At 45.8% G+C, this 12,538-nt stretch overlaps 1 protein-coding gene across 3 annotated transcripts in view; it reads left to right on the top strand.

Annotated features, from left to right (window-relative positions):
• Nucleotides 1-2,077: 2,077 nt before the first annotated feature.
• MYH10 (myosin heavy chain 10) overlaps nucleotides 2,078-12,538 on the top strand; it is a 104,398-nt gene continuing 93,937 nt past the window's right edge. For 2 of the 3 annotated variants that reach the window (XM_069798876.1, XM_069798874.1), the window contains exons 1-2: nucleotides 2,078-2,192; nucleotides 4,939-5,316. In XM_069798876.1, the coding sequence (XP_069654977.1) occupies nucleotides 4,972-5,316 (345 nt within the window). In that variant the 5' untranslated portion in view covers nucleotides 2,078-2,192; nucleotides 4,939-4,971. Of the gene's footprint in view, nucleotides 2,193-4,181; nucleotides 4,200-4,938; nucleotides 5,317-12,538 lie in introns of those variants that run through there. The other variant, XM_069798875.1, reaches the window with a different exon arrangement.

The following is a 12,538-nucleotide window of genomic DNA, read 5'->3' as shown; positions in this document are numbered from 1 at the left end:
CCGTCCAGGCCCCGGGAGTGGCAGTCCTTGCAAAGCGAAAAACAGCTGGGGAGTAACCAGTTCAGCCTTTTGGCTTTCATCTACCTGCGTTTGCGAGTCAACACCCTTATTTTTCGGTGAAACAGGATGTACAAGACCTCCCACTGAAATGGTAATTAAGAGGGAGACTTTCATATAAATCCAAGTGCCAGGAGTTGCACATGAACTGATTTGTGTGCAGAGATGAGCAGAGATGACCGAATGATTTCCAGCTCCATGCCAGGAGCCTGGTTCCCCATGGTCTGCCTTATTGCCTCCCTTTTTGAACTGAACAACCTGTCCAAAAATGCTAAGTTGTATTGAAATGGCAGGTGCTGCTTTGAAACATTTCCATTTGTGCAGGTAGTCCATAGGAAGTCCTGCTTCCTAAGCACAGGGGAAATGGGAGACATCCTTATTCCTGTCCCCAGGCGCTGCCTGACATCCCCAGCCCTTCTCAGGATCCCCTGCTGCAGGTCTGCCCCACGCCAAGGCTAGATGCTTTTTTCCTGACACGTCTCTCTGCTCCTTGCCCAGCTCCCAGTCTTGTTCAGAAGGATCTGACACAAATTCCTTCCACCAAAATAGCTCTAATTCCTGAGCCACTTGCATTTGCATTTGGTCTGGGCGGAGAAACGAAACCCGCAGCTCGGGCAATGGGAACCCTTGATGCTCTTAGCTACCTGCTCACATGCAGGGCTGGAGCGAGCCATGGTGGTTGCGGTGAGAGGTTGTGCCCATTCCCTGGAGGTTGAACGCACCATGCGTGATCCCTGAGAAGCTTTCTGAGCCAGGGAGCGAAACACGGGAAAGATTTTGGAAAAAAACAGGGAAGGCCATCATGACATTGAAGCTCTCCATCTCAAAATCCCAGGCAGCAGCAGCGCAGGATCTGGTGGGCCAGCAGCCCCCCCGAGGCATTACACCTGAAACCCACCCGGCACCGATTTTCTAAGTCCCCGTGAGCCCACGAGACTCTCGGAGATGCTGCAAATGGCTTTTTTTCCCCCCATGCTGCGGCCCCCCGCCTACCCACCTGATCCACAAAAAGTGCTCCAAACGGGCAAGGGCTCCGCAAAGCCTCAGGATTATGTTTAAAGAAGGGGAAAAACATGCCTGTGAGCACAAGCTTGGCCGGCCGGCCGGCCTGGGGCAGAGGGGTCCGGGGCTGTTTTGTGGCGGCTGAGGGGCCGCCACGCAGGAGCGGGGCTGCAGAACCAGCACAGAGACACTGGAACGGATCGGGGGGGTGGGAGACCACGTCAGGTTTGCAGCGAGGGTTGGGTTTTTATTGTTAAGAGTCAGGCTAATTACCCCCGGGAGCAATTACTGAGGGCTGCGGCAGAGTTTCTGGAAGTTTGGAAATCGGGTCCAGCTGCTTTTCTGCCGGACCGCCATCCCGCCCAGGGCCTGGAAACCAGTGACTGCCACCTCAGACGAGCACCGCTGAGGACAGCGTGAGGCGACCCCGAGCCCCCAGCACGGCGCCGCCGCCGCCGGAGCCCGGCGGGCCGGCAGCGCTCGCTTCCAGCGCCCGGGGACGCGTTTTCCCCGTTATCTCTCACGTCGGTGGAAGCCGGCCCGGGAGCCGGGACCTGACAAACCCTTCATCAACCCAAAATACAGGGACGCCGCCGGGTCGGGGGGTGGGGGGGCAGGGCGGGTGGGTGAAGGGGAAGCGCGCGCCCGCCCCGCGCTGCAGCACCGCGCGCACCGCCCGCTGCAGCGCCGGGGACGCGCCGCGCCCCCCGCCGGGCGTGCTGCAGCACGGGGCGGAGCCCGCCCCGACAGCCGTGGCGGGCGCCCAGTGAGAGGAGCGCTGTGGGCCGACGGGCGGGCGGAGCCCGCCAGTGAGAGCTGAGGGGGCGGGGCGAGGCGGGGAGGCGGGGTTTGGAGGGTAGCGTGTGGAGGTTGCTATGGCCGTGGCTGGAGAGCGGCCGCGCCGCGGGCCAATGGGCGAGCGCGCGGCGGCGGACGGACGTGGCCGTCGCCCAATGGGAGGGCGGCGGCCGGCGGCGGCGGGGGCGGGGCCGGCGGCGGCGGCGAGCGGGGGGCGGAGGGCTCGGTGTGGCGCTAAAGGAGCGCGGCGGGCGGGGGGCGGAGCGGCGCGAGTGCTGAGGAGCCGGGCGGGCGGCGCGAGCTCCGGGGCACGGCGGCGGCCGGGCGCTACACAGGTGAGGCGGCGGGGACCGGCGGCCCCGAGCTCCCCGGGGCGGGCTGGGCTGGGGAGGGCGGGGGGGGGCTCGCCGGGGGCGCGCGGCCGGGCCCGCCCGCGGTGGGGGTGGGGCGGGGCGGCGGGCCCGGCACACAAAGACCCCCTTGTGTGGGCCGCGCCGTCCGTCCCGCCGGCCCGCTCCGCCGCATCCCCCCCGCCATCCTCCGCCCCCCCGGGCCCCCCTCCTCCGCCACATCGCCGCCGCTGCCGGCTGCATCGGTGAGGGGAAGGTGGCCATTTTCTCCCTTTCCCGCAGCCTCCGCGCGGGCGGGGCGGCGGCTGGGCGGGGGGCGCGGGGCTGGGGCCGGGCTGCGCCGGGGAGGGGGCCGCCGCCGCCGGGCCGAGCGGCCCCGGCCGCCTCCTTTGTCCTTCGGGGCGGCGGCGGGGCCTGCGGCCCTGCCGGGGGGGGGGTTCCGCAGCCGCTCCCGCAGCAGGACGGCGGCGAGCATCAGCCCTCGGCGCCCGGGGGCGGTGCGGCTTCTGCGGCTCCTCGGGCTGCCCCTGTCCTTGAAAATGCCCGGGCTGCACGGAGGGATGCCACTCCCCGTCTCCGCCGGTGCTCCCCCTACCCCCTTTTTGTTTAGAGAAGCAGAACGTGTGCAGGGTTTTTCTTTCCTTCTTTCTTTCTCTTTTTTTTTTTTTTCCTTGCACTAGTCGTCTTTTGGGAGTGCTGGATTCCTGCATGATAAATGTGCTCATTTGTGTATTTCATTTGAATGCCATTGTTAACAGGGGAGCCTTGAGTAGAGTAAGCTGCAACTTGCTTTGCTTCTGCAGAAGGTCTTTTGTGATGGGCTCTGTGGAATTAAAAGCCAAAGTGGAAGAATGACCCTGAAACTGTCTGTGATCCCCCGATGTTAAGTATATTCCTCAGGGACTGCTATAACGTCAGTCCATGCATTCATTTCGGTCTTCAGCCTTTAATTCCAATGGGGAGCGATAATGATTAATTTTGTCGTGTGAGTTTTATTTGACCTCTAGGCTTCGCTACGTCTCAGTGTGCAAAACCGAGACTGAGCTTATCATGGATGCGTTTGGTTGTCTGTCATACCTGGCCAGGGAGCTTTCAGAGACTTGACACCGAGATGCATTTGCACACGAGGGCAGCAATGGTGTTTCAGGTCTTTGTCTCCTCTGTGCTAGACTACAGCTGGAGTTCCAACAATCAGCTTTCTGAACTGGGGTTGGAGGCTCGGATATTAAACTTGTGGGCTTCTTGAGCCAAAGGTAGCATTCCTTGATGAATATCTTCATTTTCCTGGCTGAGGAGTCCATCTATCTCTTAAGGTGTCCCCTCAACAATTCCCTTTCTTCACTGAGGTTTTTTTCTCAGAGGCTCTTCTAAAATACTTCAAATGTTGAGTCATCACCTCTTGATTTGAATTAAGCCAACTGTAGTAAACGGTCTGCTCCTCAAACCTCTGAAGGGTTCAGTGATTTCATGCTTACTTTGCATTAAAGTTGGACAATGTAACCAATGTCCATGCCGAAGATGGAGACACAACTATTGTATTTAATTACATGTTCTGAGGATGGGTGTGTTGCAGAACTTCTATCAGGGTGCATACCGTAGTATGCAAGATGACAGATGCAGTTTGCGAAACCTTCCTTGCTTTTGAAGCTAACCTTTAGGTTGCCTGCTGGAAAAGGCTACAATTAGCTAATGGAACATTCTTCAGCAGAAAAGATCTAGTGTGTGAAAAAACAAGATATTTAATGACCTGAGTACTAGGTGTCAGGTTGACCTTATTGTTCCCCAGGCAGTTACAGATGAAATTGCTAGCTCCAGGAATCCTGGATGTGACAGTAGTATTAACAAAAGATGCAGTGGCGTCTCTTAGACAGAGGCAAATAAGTAAAATGAGTGCGCAGGAGCTCTTGTCAGCAGTTTTTCTTTCCCCTCCAAACTACTCGTGAAGCTGTTGGAAAATCTAACATCAGTCCTTGCTGCGTCTTGAGCCTCAAGGTAAACTTGAGATCTGGAGACATTTTTTTGGAATATGGTAATGTCAGTGCTCACAACAGAACAGAAGCAGGCTGTAGAAATGCAAAGTCTTATGTTTTTCAGGAAGAATATGAGCAAAGTTTAGCTAGCTTAATGGCTTGCAGAAACCCCAAGTGTCTCAAGTGCTTGTCTGTAGTTGAAAATCCACATTTGAAAACATTCTTGTCACCTTCTGGTTACTGTAGTTAGCTATCCACTGAACATTTTTTTTTTTAATATTTTGATATCGATCCTTTTTTAATTTTTTTAATTTTTTTTTTTTTACTGTTCAAGTAAAGTTGAGTTTACTGGTAAGCTCTTATTAAATTTGCTCTTCTTCCTTATTTAAGCACAGAAGACAGATGTGTGTTTTTCCTGCTTGTAGCTCTCACGTTGTTGCAATGTCTCTCCTTAGTTGGTGCACAATTAGAACCAGTTTATACTGCGTTTCCTGTACTGGGTCTGAGATTATACCTGACAGATCACTTTAACTTTTGTGTGGCAGTTGGTTTATTCAGAGGGGGCCGCTGAGTGACTAGGGGCTCTCAGTTGTATAGCAACTTCTTTAGACTATGGAAGAAATGAATGATGCTTCTTCATCAAGAGAAGATACAGATACTTGTGATAGATCATTTTATTGATGTGCCATAGCTCCATTCATTTCATCGATAAGAATATAGTATGTAATGTACTTTTTGTTTTTTTCCTCTCCAATTTACAGGGTAACTGATAGTGGATACCTTCACTTCCTACAATGGCACAAAGATCCGGACAGGAAGATCCGGAGAGATACCTCTTTGTGGATAGGGCTGTAATCTACAACCCTGCCACCCAGGCTGATTGGACTGCTAAAAAGTTGGTGTGGATTCCTTCAGAACGCCATGGTTTTGAGGCAGCCAGCATCAAGGAGGAAAAAGGGGATGAAGTGTTGGTCGAACTGGCAGAGAACGGAAAGAAAGCACTAGTCAATAAAGATGATATTCAGAAGATGAATCCTCCCAAGTTCTCTAAAGTGGAAGACATGGCAGAATTAACCTGTTTAAATGAAGCCTCTGTATTGCATAATTTAAAGGATCGGTATTACTCTGGGCTTATCTATGTAAGTACTAATTATTAGATACATTACGGGTGCTAATTCAGCTGAACTTACCTGATTCCCATTCTTTTACCCATTTGAAACGGAGGAAGTGGGTCTTGTTTCTGATTTTGGTAGCCTAAATGCTTTAGTGTCCCTAGCATTTAGGTTAGCCCAGGGTCTTTTTCCATGCTGTGTACAGGTCAAGAACTCTGTTGTCATAAAACAAATAATAAAAAATTCTCCTATGGAAATAATTCTGCAAGCATCTTTCAAAAATAGAATGCTAAATGGCAACTCTGGGTGCTTAGCTCATGCTGCTCGTTAGAGCACTTGCCTCAGACATGCTTAACTGATACAGTGAATAGTATCAAATGGCTTGTTTGAGCTGACGAGAGATTACAAAACCTAACTTTGCTGAATTACTCTTGTTTAATTGCTCATATGAATAAGCATATATCTTGTTTTAACTTGCTGCGTATTAAAAATTATAATAAGAGGCTATGCTATTATTTAAAAGCTGAAGCTGGAGAGTGCTAGGAATGCCAAATGTCTTTTTGGAATCTAATATCAACTTAGTGGGCCAGGAAAGAATGTGTTCAAGTGCTTAAAATAAACCAGTAAGATAAAGCTTTCTTTTTTCAGTGGTTTTGAAGCACTAATTGGAACATCTGGCTTATCACCATCTTTCTATAGAGTTAGGAATCACAACGCCATTGATGCTGCTTTTGACCCCGTTCCTTCCTTGAACAATGCTAAATGAGTGTCTGTGCTGTACAGTTAAGAGTAGCTCCTTGTCTCTTGGCAAAGTGATTGCATAGTGACTTGTTGAGTCAGAGTATCATTAAGAGCTACAAGTAGACTTTCTATCTTAAAAGAAACTGGAACATCTGCTTAAATGCTTGGCTCATTTTAATAAACACTTGTTCTAACACTTAAATCCACTTTATTTAGTTCCGCTAGTTAGTTGGCTCATTTTCCCCTCCATTTGGGTATTAAAGGGGTACCTTTTTTGCTTAGACCTTGGTAATATTTGGACTTCCTAAAAATTATATGCAACTTCAAAATATTCTTCATATTTGTGCTTCTTTGTCAGTTTCCTCTGTGGGTTTTTGGTTTTTACCCTTCCAAGGCCTTCCACCAAGACTCTTACAGCAGAGCTCAGTGAAAAATACTTCTGGAATGCTTTCTGCAAGCTTATAAGTAAACTAATTGGATAATTAGTAAGGACTGGATTGAAAATTAAAAGTAAACAAGTTGATAGGTCAAAAGTTTTCAGTATATGTATCAATCATAATGCTAGTTGTTATGAAATTCATTACAACTATTACAACTGTATTTCATTATGAAGGTTAAAAGCTGAAGGCTTTAAATGTCAAAGCAAGCTCCAGTCCAAGGACTCCATATAGTAAACATAGCCACAAATGCTTCTGGAGGATGTCGTTGAGAACCTGTCACTCTTCTATATACACAGATGATACAGTACTGTGTTACTTTGGATGACTGACAAATTAAAAACCTTCACTTTTTGAAAGGCTGGCTTACTGTATATGTGGAGTTTAACTGATATCCTATGGGTGACTTACCTTTCCCCCCCACACCCCCCACTCCCCCTTCCCAAAAGGGTGGTTTCTGCTTTCATTCTTTAACTGTTGAGGCAGACTCTAAAACTTGGTTCCTTGGCATTGAGATACTGCTGTCACATAGGAGGATTACCTCATCAGTATATTACTAATGACCTCCCCCGCCCCCAGGCTGGAAGAAGTTGGTTGGGATCAAGAAGCTAATGGATTTGTTGGCTTTAACTGGAGGTCTGAGTTGCAGGAACCTTGCTGGAGGATGCTACTGTTACCAAGAATAATGTTTCTATGCAGCTGTAACAATGAGTTCTTGTCTGAAATGAAAATTCAGCTTATTTTTTGAAGGGGGGGGGAAAGCAGTTGCAAGCACTGTTAGAGTAAAGGCTAAATGCTGGCAAAGATCAACAGGCCATGGAGAGAAACTTCATCAAGGACTTGAGCTGGTGGGGATTTTAGTTCTGGTAGGGTTCTCTGTCAGGGATCCCTAAACTTCTTGAATGTGGCGCTGTCATTGCTGCTGCTTACTGCACAGCCCAGAGCAATTGCCATTGCTTGCCTATCCTGCTGAAGTTCTCATGGCGTAAGAAAAAGAGTCAAAGTTAACTGAGCTGATGAAGAGAATTATGGTGGTTTGGCTGTGACAAAAGTTGGTTAAGGGTATGTTTTGATTTCCAGATAGTACTCCCATAATAACCAAACTGAAATCTTGTATTTTGATGTTGGTCTCAAGTAGTTAAGATGGAGATGGTGAATCTGATTTGGCTTCCTTTAATTCACAATAGGCAGCATGCAGTGTTGCCTTTCTAGGAAGTAGAAGATGAAGGTCTGTCAACTGAAGTAGATACATGTTTCCTTTCAGTCCCTAGAAAGGAAACAAACGAGTTGAGGGATTTGGCCAGTGGGTCTAGTCATCTGTCTATAATCTACCTCTCCAAGATGACACTGCTGGAGGAACAGGGAGGGCTGACTAAAGCTAGCTGGTGCCAGTCAGCATGACCTGGGCAGTGATGCTCATTCCATCAAGAGTTTCATGTAACATCTAAGTAGGGATGGCAAGGAGTTTCTGGAACTTCTAGCATTTCTAATGTCTGCCAAGTGGCATGATCTTGGGCTCTGGGTTGCATTATTAGTGTGCTGTGGGAGATGAACTCAAATGGAGAATGTGGAAGACCAGTGGCTTGTAAAAGTGTGATGTCCATGCTTGGTCCTGTCTTTTATTTCTGGTCTGTTCATGACAGCATAGAAGATGAAAGGTAGCAGAACTTGTACAAGAACTGCTGGGAAGAATGGTTGGAGTGTAAACTATAGAGATCCCAGTTTTGCTTTGGAGATGAAATAACTTCATTTCTTGCTCCACTTTTAATATCACCTATTCCATTTCTTGCCACAAAGTTTATTTTGAGTGTAACTGAAGAATATATTAGAAAAAAGTCTTTCCTAGAGAAGCTGTACTATCTTTGCAAATTCTTTGGGGTATATTATATATATATTTTCACCCCTGAGAATGGGGAAATCTATCATTGTGAATTCTTGCACTTGGACTTATCTCCTTAACCTGTCAATGACTAAGCATGGTAGTGCAGAATCTGAGAGTCCCCAAGAATATCCCTGCTCCTGTTTGAGGCTTGGTTTTCATCAAGTGCAACTGTTGGTTCTGTGAAGGTGCAGCCATCTACAGCAGTTTTTTTTTTTTCTCATTACTTCTACCTTTGGTAGGCATTTGTACTCTTCCATGTGTTTCATAGCTGATTTTTTCCAAATTTTGTGCTTTTCTAGGGTTATCAGCATTTCTTATGGCAGGGATGTATCATTTGAGTCACTAATACTCTAAATTGGTCTCTCATGTCTTGCTGTAGTGGCAGCTTCTCATGGCTTTTGGTTACCTTAAATGCTTGTGAACTGTCAATTCTTCAGCTTCATATAAAACTACTATTTTGGCTGCTCTGCTTTAGAGTGGCCAGCTTTAACACTAGCTTCAGCCTGTATTTAGTAATATCCTTCATAGCTGTAGATCAGAAACTGGAGGTAGTTCATTGTAAGGGCACCTAGGAGGAATACCCAAAGGCTTAGGAGGTCCTTTGAAGATTTGGAATAAATATGATTTTGCTCAGACTGGTTTTGTGGTGGTTCTTGAATATCCTTATACCATGATGAACTGAGTTCCAGATATCTTTCTGGGGGCATTGCTTTAAGAGTCTAGTTATCAGAGATTTTGGTCACCAAGGTCTGTAGCCTGAGTGAGGAAACATCTCTATTTTTACAAGACCTGCATGTAAAATGCCATTGTGAAGGCACATAGATATCAGTCCTAGATTTTGGCTCCTGCTTAAGTCATGTCAGCAAAATAGGATTTCATGGGGTGGGGGGAAATAATCTTTGAATCAGACAATGAAATGGAGGCATCCACTGGAAAGAGTGGAAGTTAAGGGTCTATCAGCCTTGAATGCTAACAGGTTCTCAAGACCACTGTTGCCGTAATGATTTGTGTCAAGCTGTAATTAGGCAAGATGACTGCTCCATGTCACTGCTTCATGAAGTTTGGGGTTTCTCATGAACCAGCTTCCAAACTCTTCATGGTCCAATATGGTACCTGAATGTAGGAAATCACTGACTTCAATTTTTAAACTGCTATGCTGTAAGCTGTAGAGGTTCAGGAGCAGTTTTGTTCATGGCTCAGGTTTGTGGTGTCAGTTTGCTGTTGGGGGTGTGTGTGTGAAGCCCAGCTGAAGAATTGACTTTGGCTGTCCAAACTATAGCTGTCTCCTTCAGTTGGAGTCCTGGGAAAAAGGAGACACTTGAAATGGGTCTCTGGTTTTGGTTGGAAGGGATGGGAGTGGCAGGGGAGATAAACAAGAAGGAGAACTTAGTCTGAAAATAAAGGTGCTAGGAGGACAGATGCTGCACTTGACAATATGGAGGGGAGAAATACTTATTTGCTTTGGTGGATGGCTACAAATAAGGTCTGAAAGCTGCAAAGGAGTTTCTGGTGTAGGAAGAGGTGGTTTTTTCCATCTTGATCTCTGTACTTCAATATCAACAACATATTGGCTTCAGTGCCTATTCAGAAAGCTTATATATAGGCATGTCAGTTATGTTCAAAATTAGGCTTCTACTCAAAGTTTACTACCCAATTTGACTCGTATAGCTGATCTGAAGGGAAGAACTGTGTCAGTATTTTTTTTTTTTTTAAAGTATTTAGGTTGCTTTTTACCATTATGTTTTCTCTGCGCTTGGAAGAGAGACTGACTAGTTAGTGTGCAGTTTGAGAGTCCTTTTTCGCTTCAGGGCAAGATGTTTTTTTTCTTGTTTGCTTGTTTTTTTTGAGCGAGAGCTGCTATACCTCTTAAAGTGGTCAGGAGTGTTCCTGATCACTCTAAATAATGTTTCAATGCTTTGTTAGGCAGCATTCTGGATATAACTTTCCTAGAGTTTTGAATTTTTAAGTCTTTTTAAAAAGCATTTCAGTTACTCAAAATGCAGCTAGTTGCATAGATCAGGAATGTAAATACCTCATTTCTACTTAGATGGAAAGCAACTTGTTCTTGATATTGCAGAGAATGGAACTCTGCTTTTGTGTCAGTACCTCTTTTAATGGCAAGAAAAACCCTTCCATTTCCCTTTTAAAGCATACTTTAAATGTTTATGTTCCTACATACTCTATTAATGAATGTAAAAATATAACCTTATGCTCATCTTGTTAACAGAAATATTTTTTTTAAACCAAAATGGGTTTCTTGTTAAGTGCATTAGCAAACACTAATAGTATGGATAGCAAACAATAATAGTATGGAGGTTTGACACACTTTACTGATTTTTCCAGACAAATATAACATCTGAGCTGCAGATGGCTGTATTTTAATGGTCTGACTGGTAAGTGCAGGCTAATACCTGAAAAGTTCCTGGATAAATGGCGTGTTGTCTACTCAATGGGTCTATAAATGTTTGAGTTAGGAAAGATAATCAAACTGAAAGAAGATATCACAGGACCAGAAGTCTGTCTTGTGAAGTCAAAAGTTCCCATTCCTGTACCCAGTGCTGTAAGATGGAATGAAGAAATTGCTCACTCAAACATAGGGTGTCATTAAGCTACAGTAAAAACTAAGCTATTCAAAATCTAATGGGCTTTATAAAAATCTATTAAAAAAAAAAAAAGTTGCTGTTGCCACATCTGTTCTAGTCCCAGCTGTCCTGGAGGAAGTCCATTGCCCACAGTTGTGATTATATGTAGCTTGCTGATACAACCATAAATCATTGCAACTACTACTTAACTGCTTCCTGACCTCATTCAGTCAAAAGGATTAGAATTAATAGAATTTCTCAAACGCTTGACTTCTGTTAACCCATGTCAGTATCCAGATGGCCTCTTGCCTTGGTGTGACTGTATGTGGGATGTTCCCTTGGTCCTGTCTGTTGTTGGTGAGCCCATGTCCCGTGTTTTGGGTGCTCAGCTAGAGAGTTTAAGGTGGGAGCATGTGGCATAAGATGTGTGCATGCTGTAGGTGAAGTCAAGTTAGAAATGACTAGTTTCGTTGTTCCTCGAGAAAGGACAAAAAGATGGTGAAGCGGTATTGAGGAAAGGGTTAGATTCAACTTCAAAGTCCTTCAAACTCTAATGAACTATGCATTATCTTCCCTGCCCACTCCTTGACTTTTTTTTTTTGTAAAGCCTTTTTCAAAAGGGTTGGAAACTGTTTATGTAAGGCTGACAGCTCCTGCAACCTTGCTGCTAATTATTTCTCTCTGTGTATATGCCTACTGGCCTACTGGGTTTTCTTTCTACCAGTAAAGAAGAAAACATGCTTACTGTTGTGCAACCAAAAATACTTTAGCAGATATTTTTTGATAATTACAAGCATTACTTCTGTAATTGCTCTGCAGCCCTGTGCTACTTTCATTTTTTTATGTACTTTCCATTTTATTGGGGAAGAAGAGGGAACAAATGAGAAATACGCTGTAGTCCCCAGTTCCATAGCCTGCTGTGGGTAGAAGCTCTTACAAAACTGCACTTGAGGAACTGTCTATAAGCTGTTTCTTCTCTTAAGCTGCTGCCTCTTATGAGGCCAGAGTGTAACCTTGAACAATCTGTGTTATGTAAGCTTCTGTGTTCTGTTTGCTTTAATTTTCGTGCTGGTCCAGTTGGGAATGTTTCACATTACTGAGTAGTGAAGACTGATATTAAAAGAACCTGTAAGAAATTTGTTTCTCAAGAGTTTGTTACTTAATTTCATCTTCTTCCTTAACACAAACCAGTCACTGGATGTAGTAAATAATATAGTGCAGAAGAAATGCTGGGGTTCATATTGTAAGGGCTGCTTTGACACAAGAACGTATTTTTAAATTAACTCTGATTTTCTGGAGAACTCATAAATGTGATGAAGTTGAGAGAGTCCTGTGTAGGGTTTTACTTTGTTAGAAATGTCAGAGGGATTTGAGGGAAGTGAATCAATGCCCTCCTTGCATTCAGACAAGCAGAGGTATGAAAAAAGTGCATGTTCTTGTCATATTCTCTGCTTCTATTAAAAATGGTAGATTAGCAGCCTAAAAAGGTGCAATAAATTGGATTATGGACTCCAAGTGCTCTGTGGAATGCACTGTGTTGCAAGACACCCCTTCAAGCTGTATGCCTGCATCAGAAGGCACAGGTAGCCTGTTCTAAGCCTTCTGTA

Source organism: Haliaeetus albicilla, chromosome 12 (assembly GCF_947461875.1).
Source record: "Haliaeetus albicilla chromosome 12, bHalAlb1.1, whole genome shotgun sequence".
In the NCBI taxonomy this organism is placed as follows: Eukaryota; Metazoa; Chordata; class Aves; order Accipitriformes; family Accipitridae; genus Haliaeetus; species Haliaeetus albicilla.
Note: the sequence above shows the minus strand (reverse complement) of the source record. Positions and strands in the feature narration are given on the sequence as shown.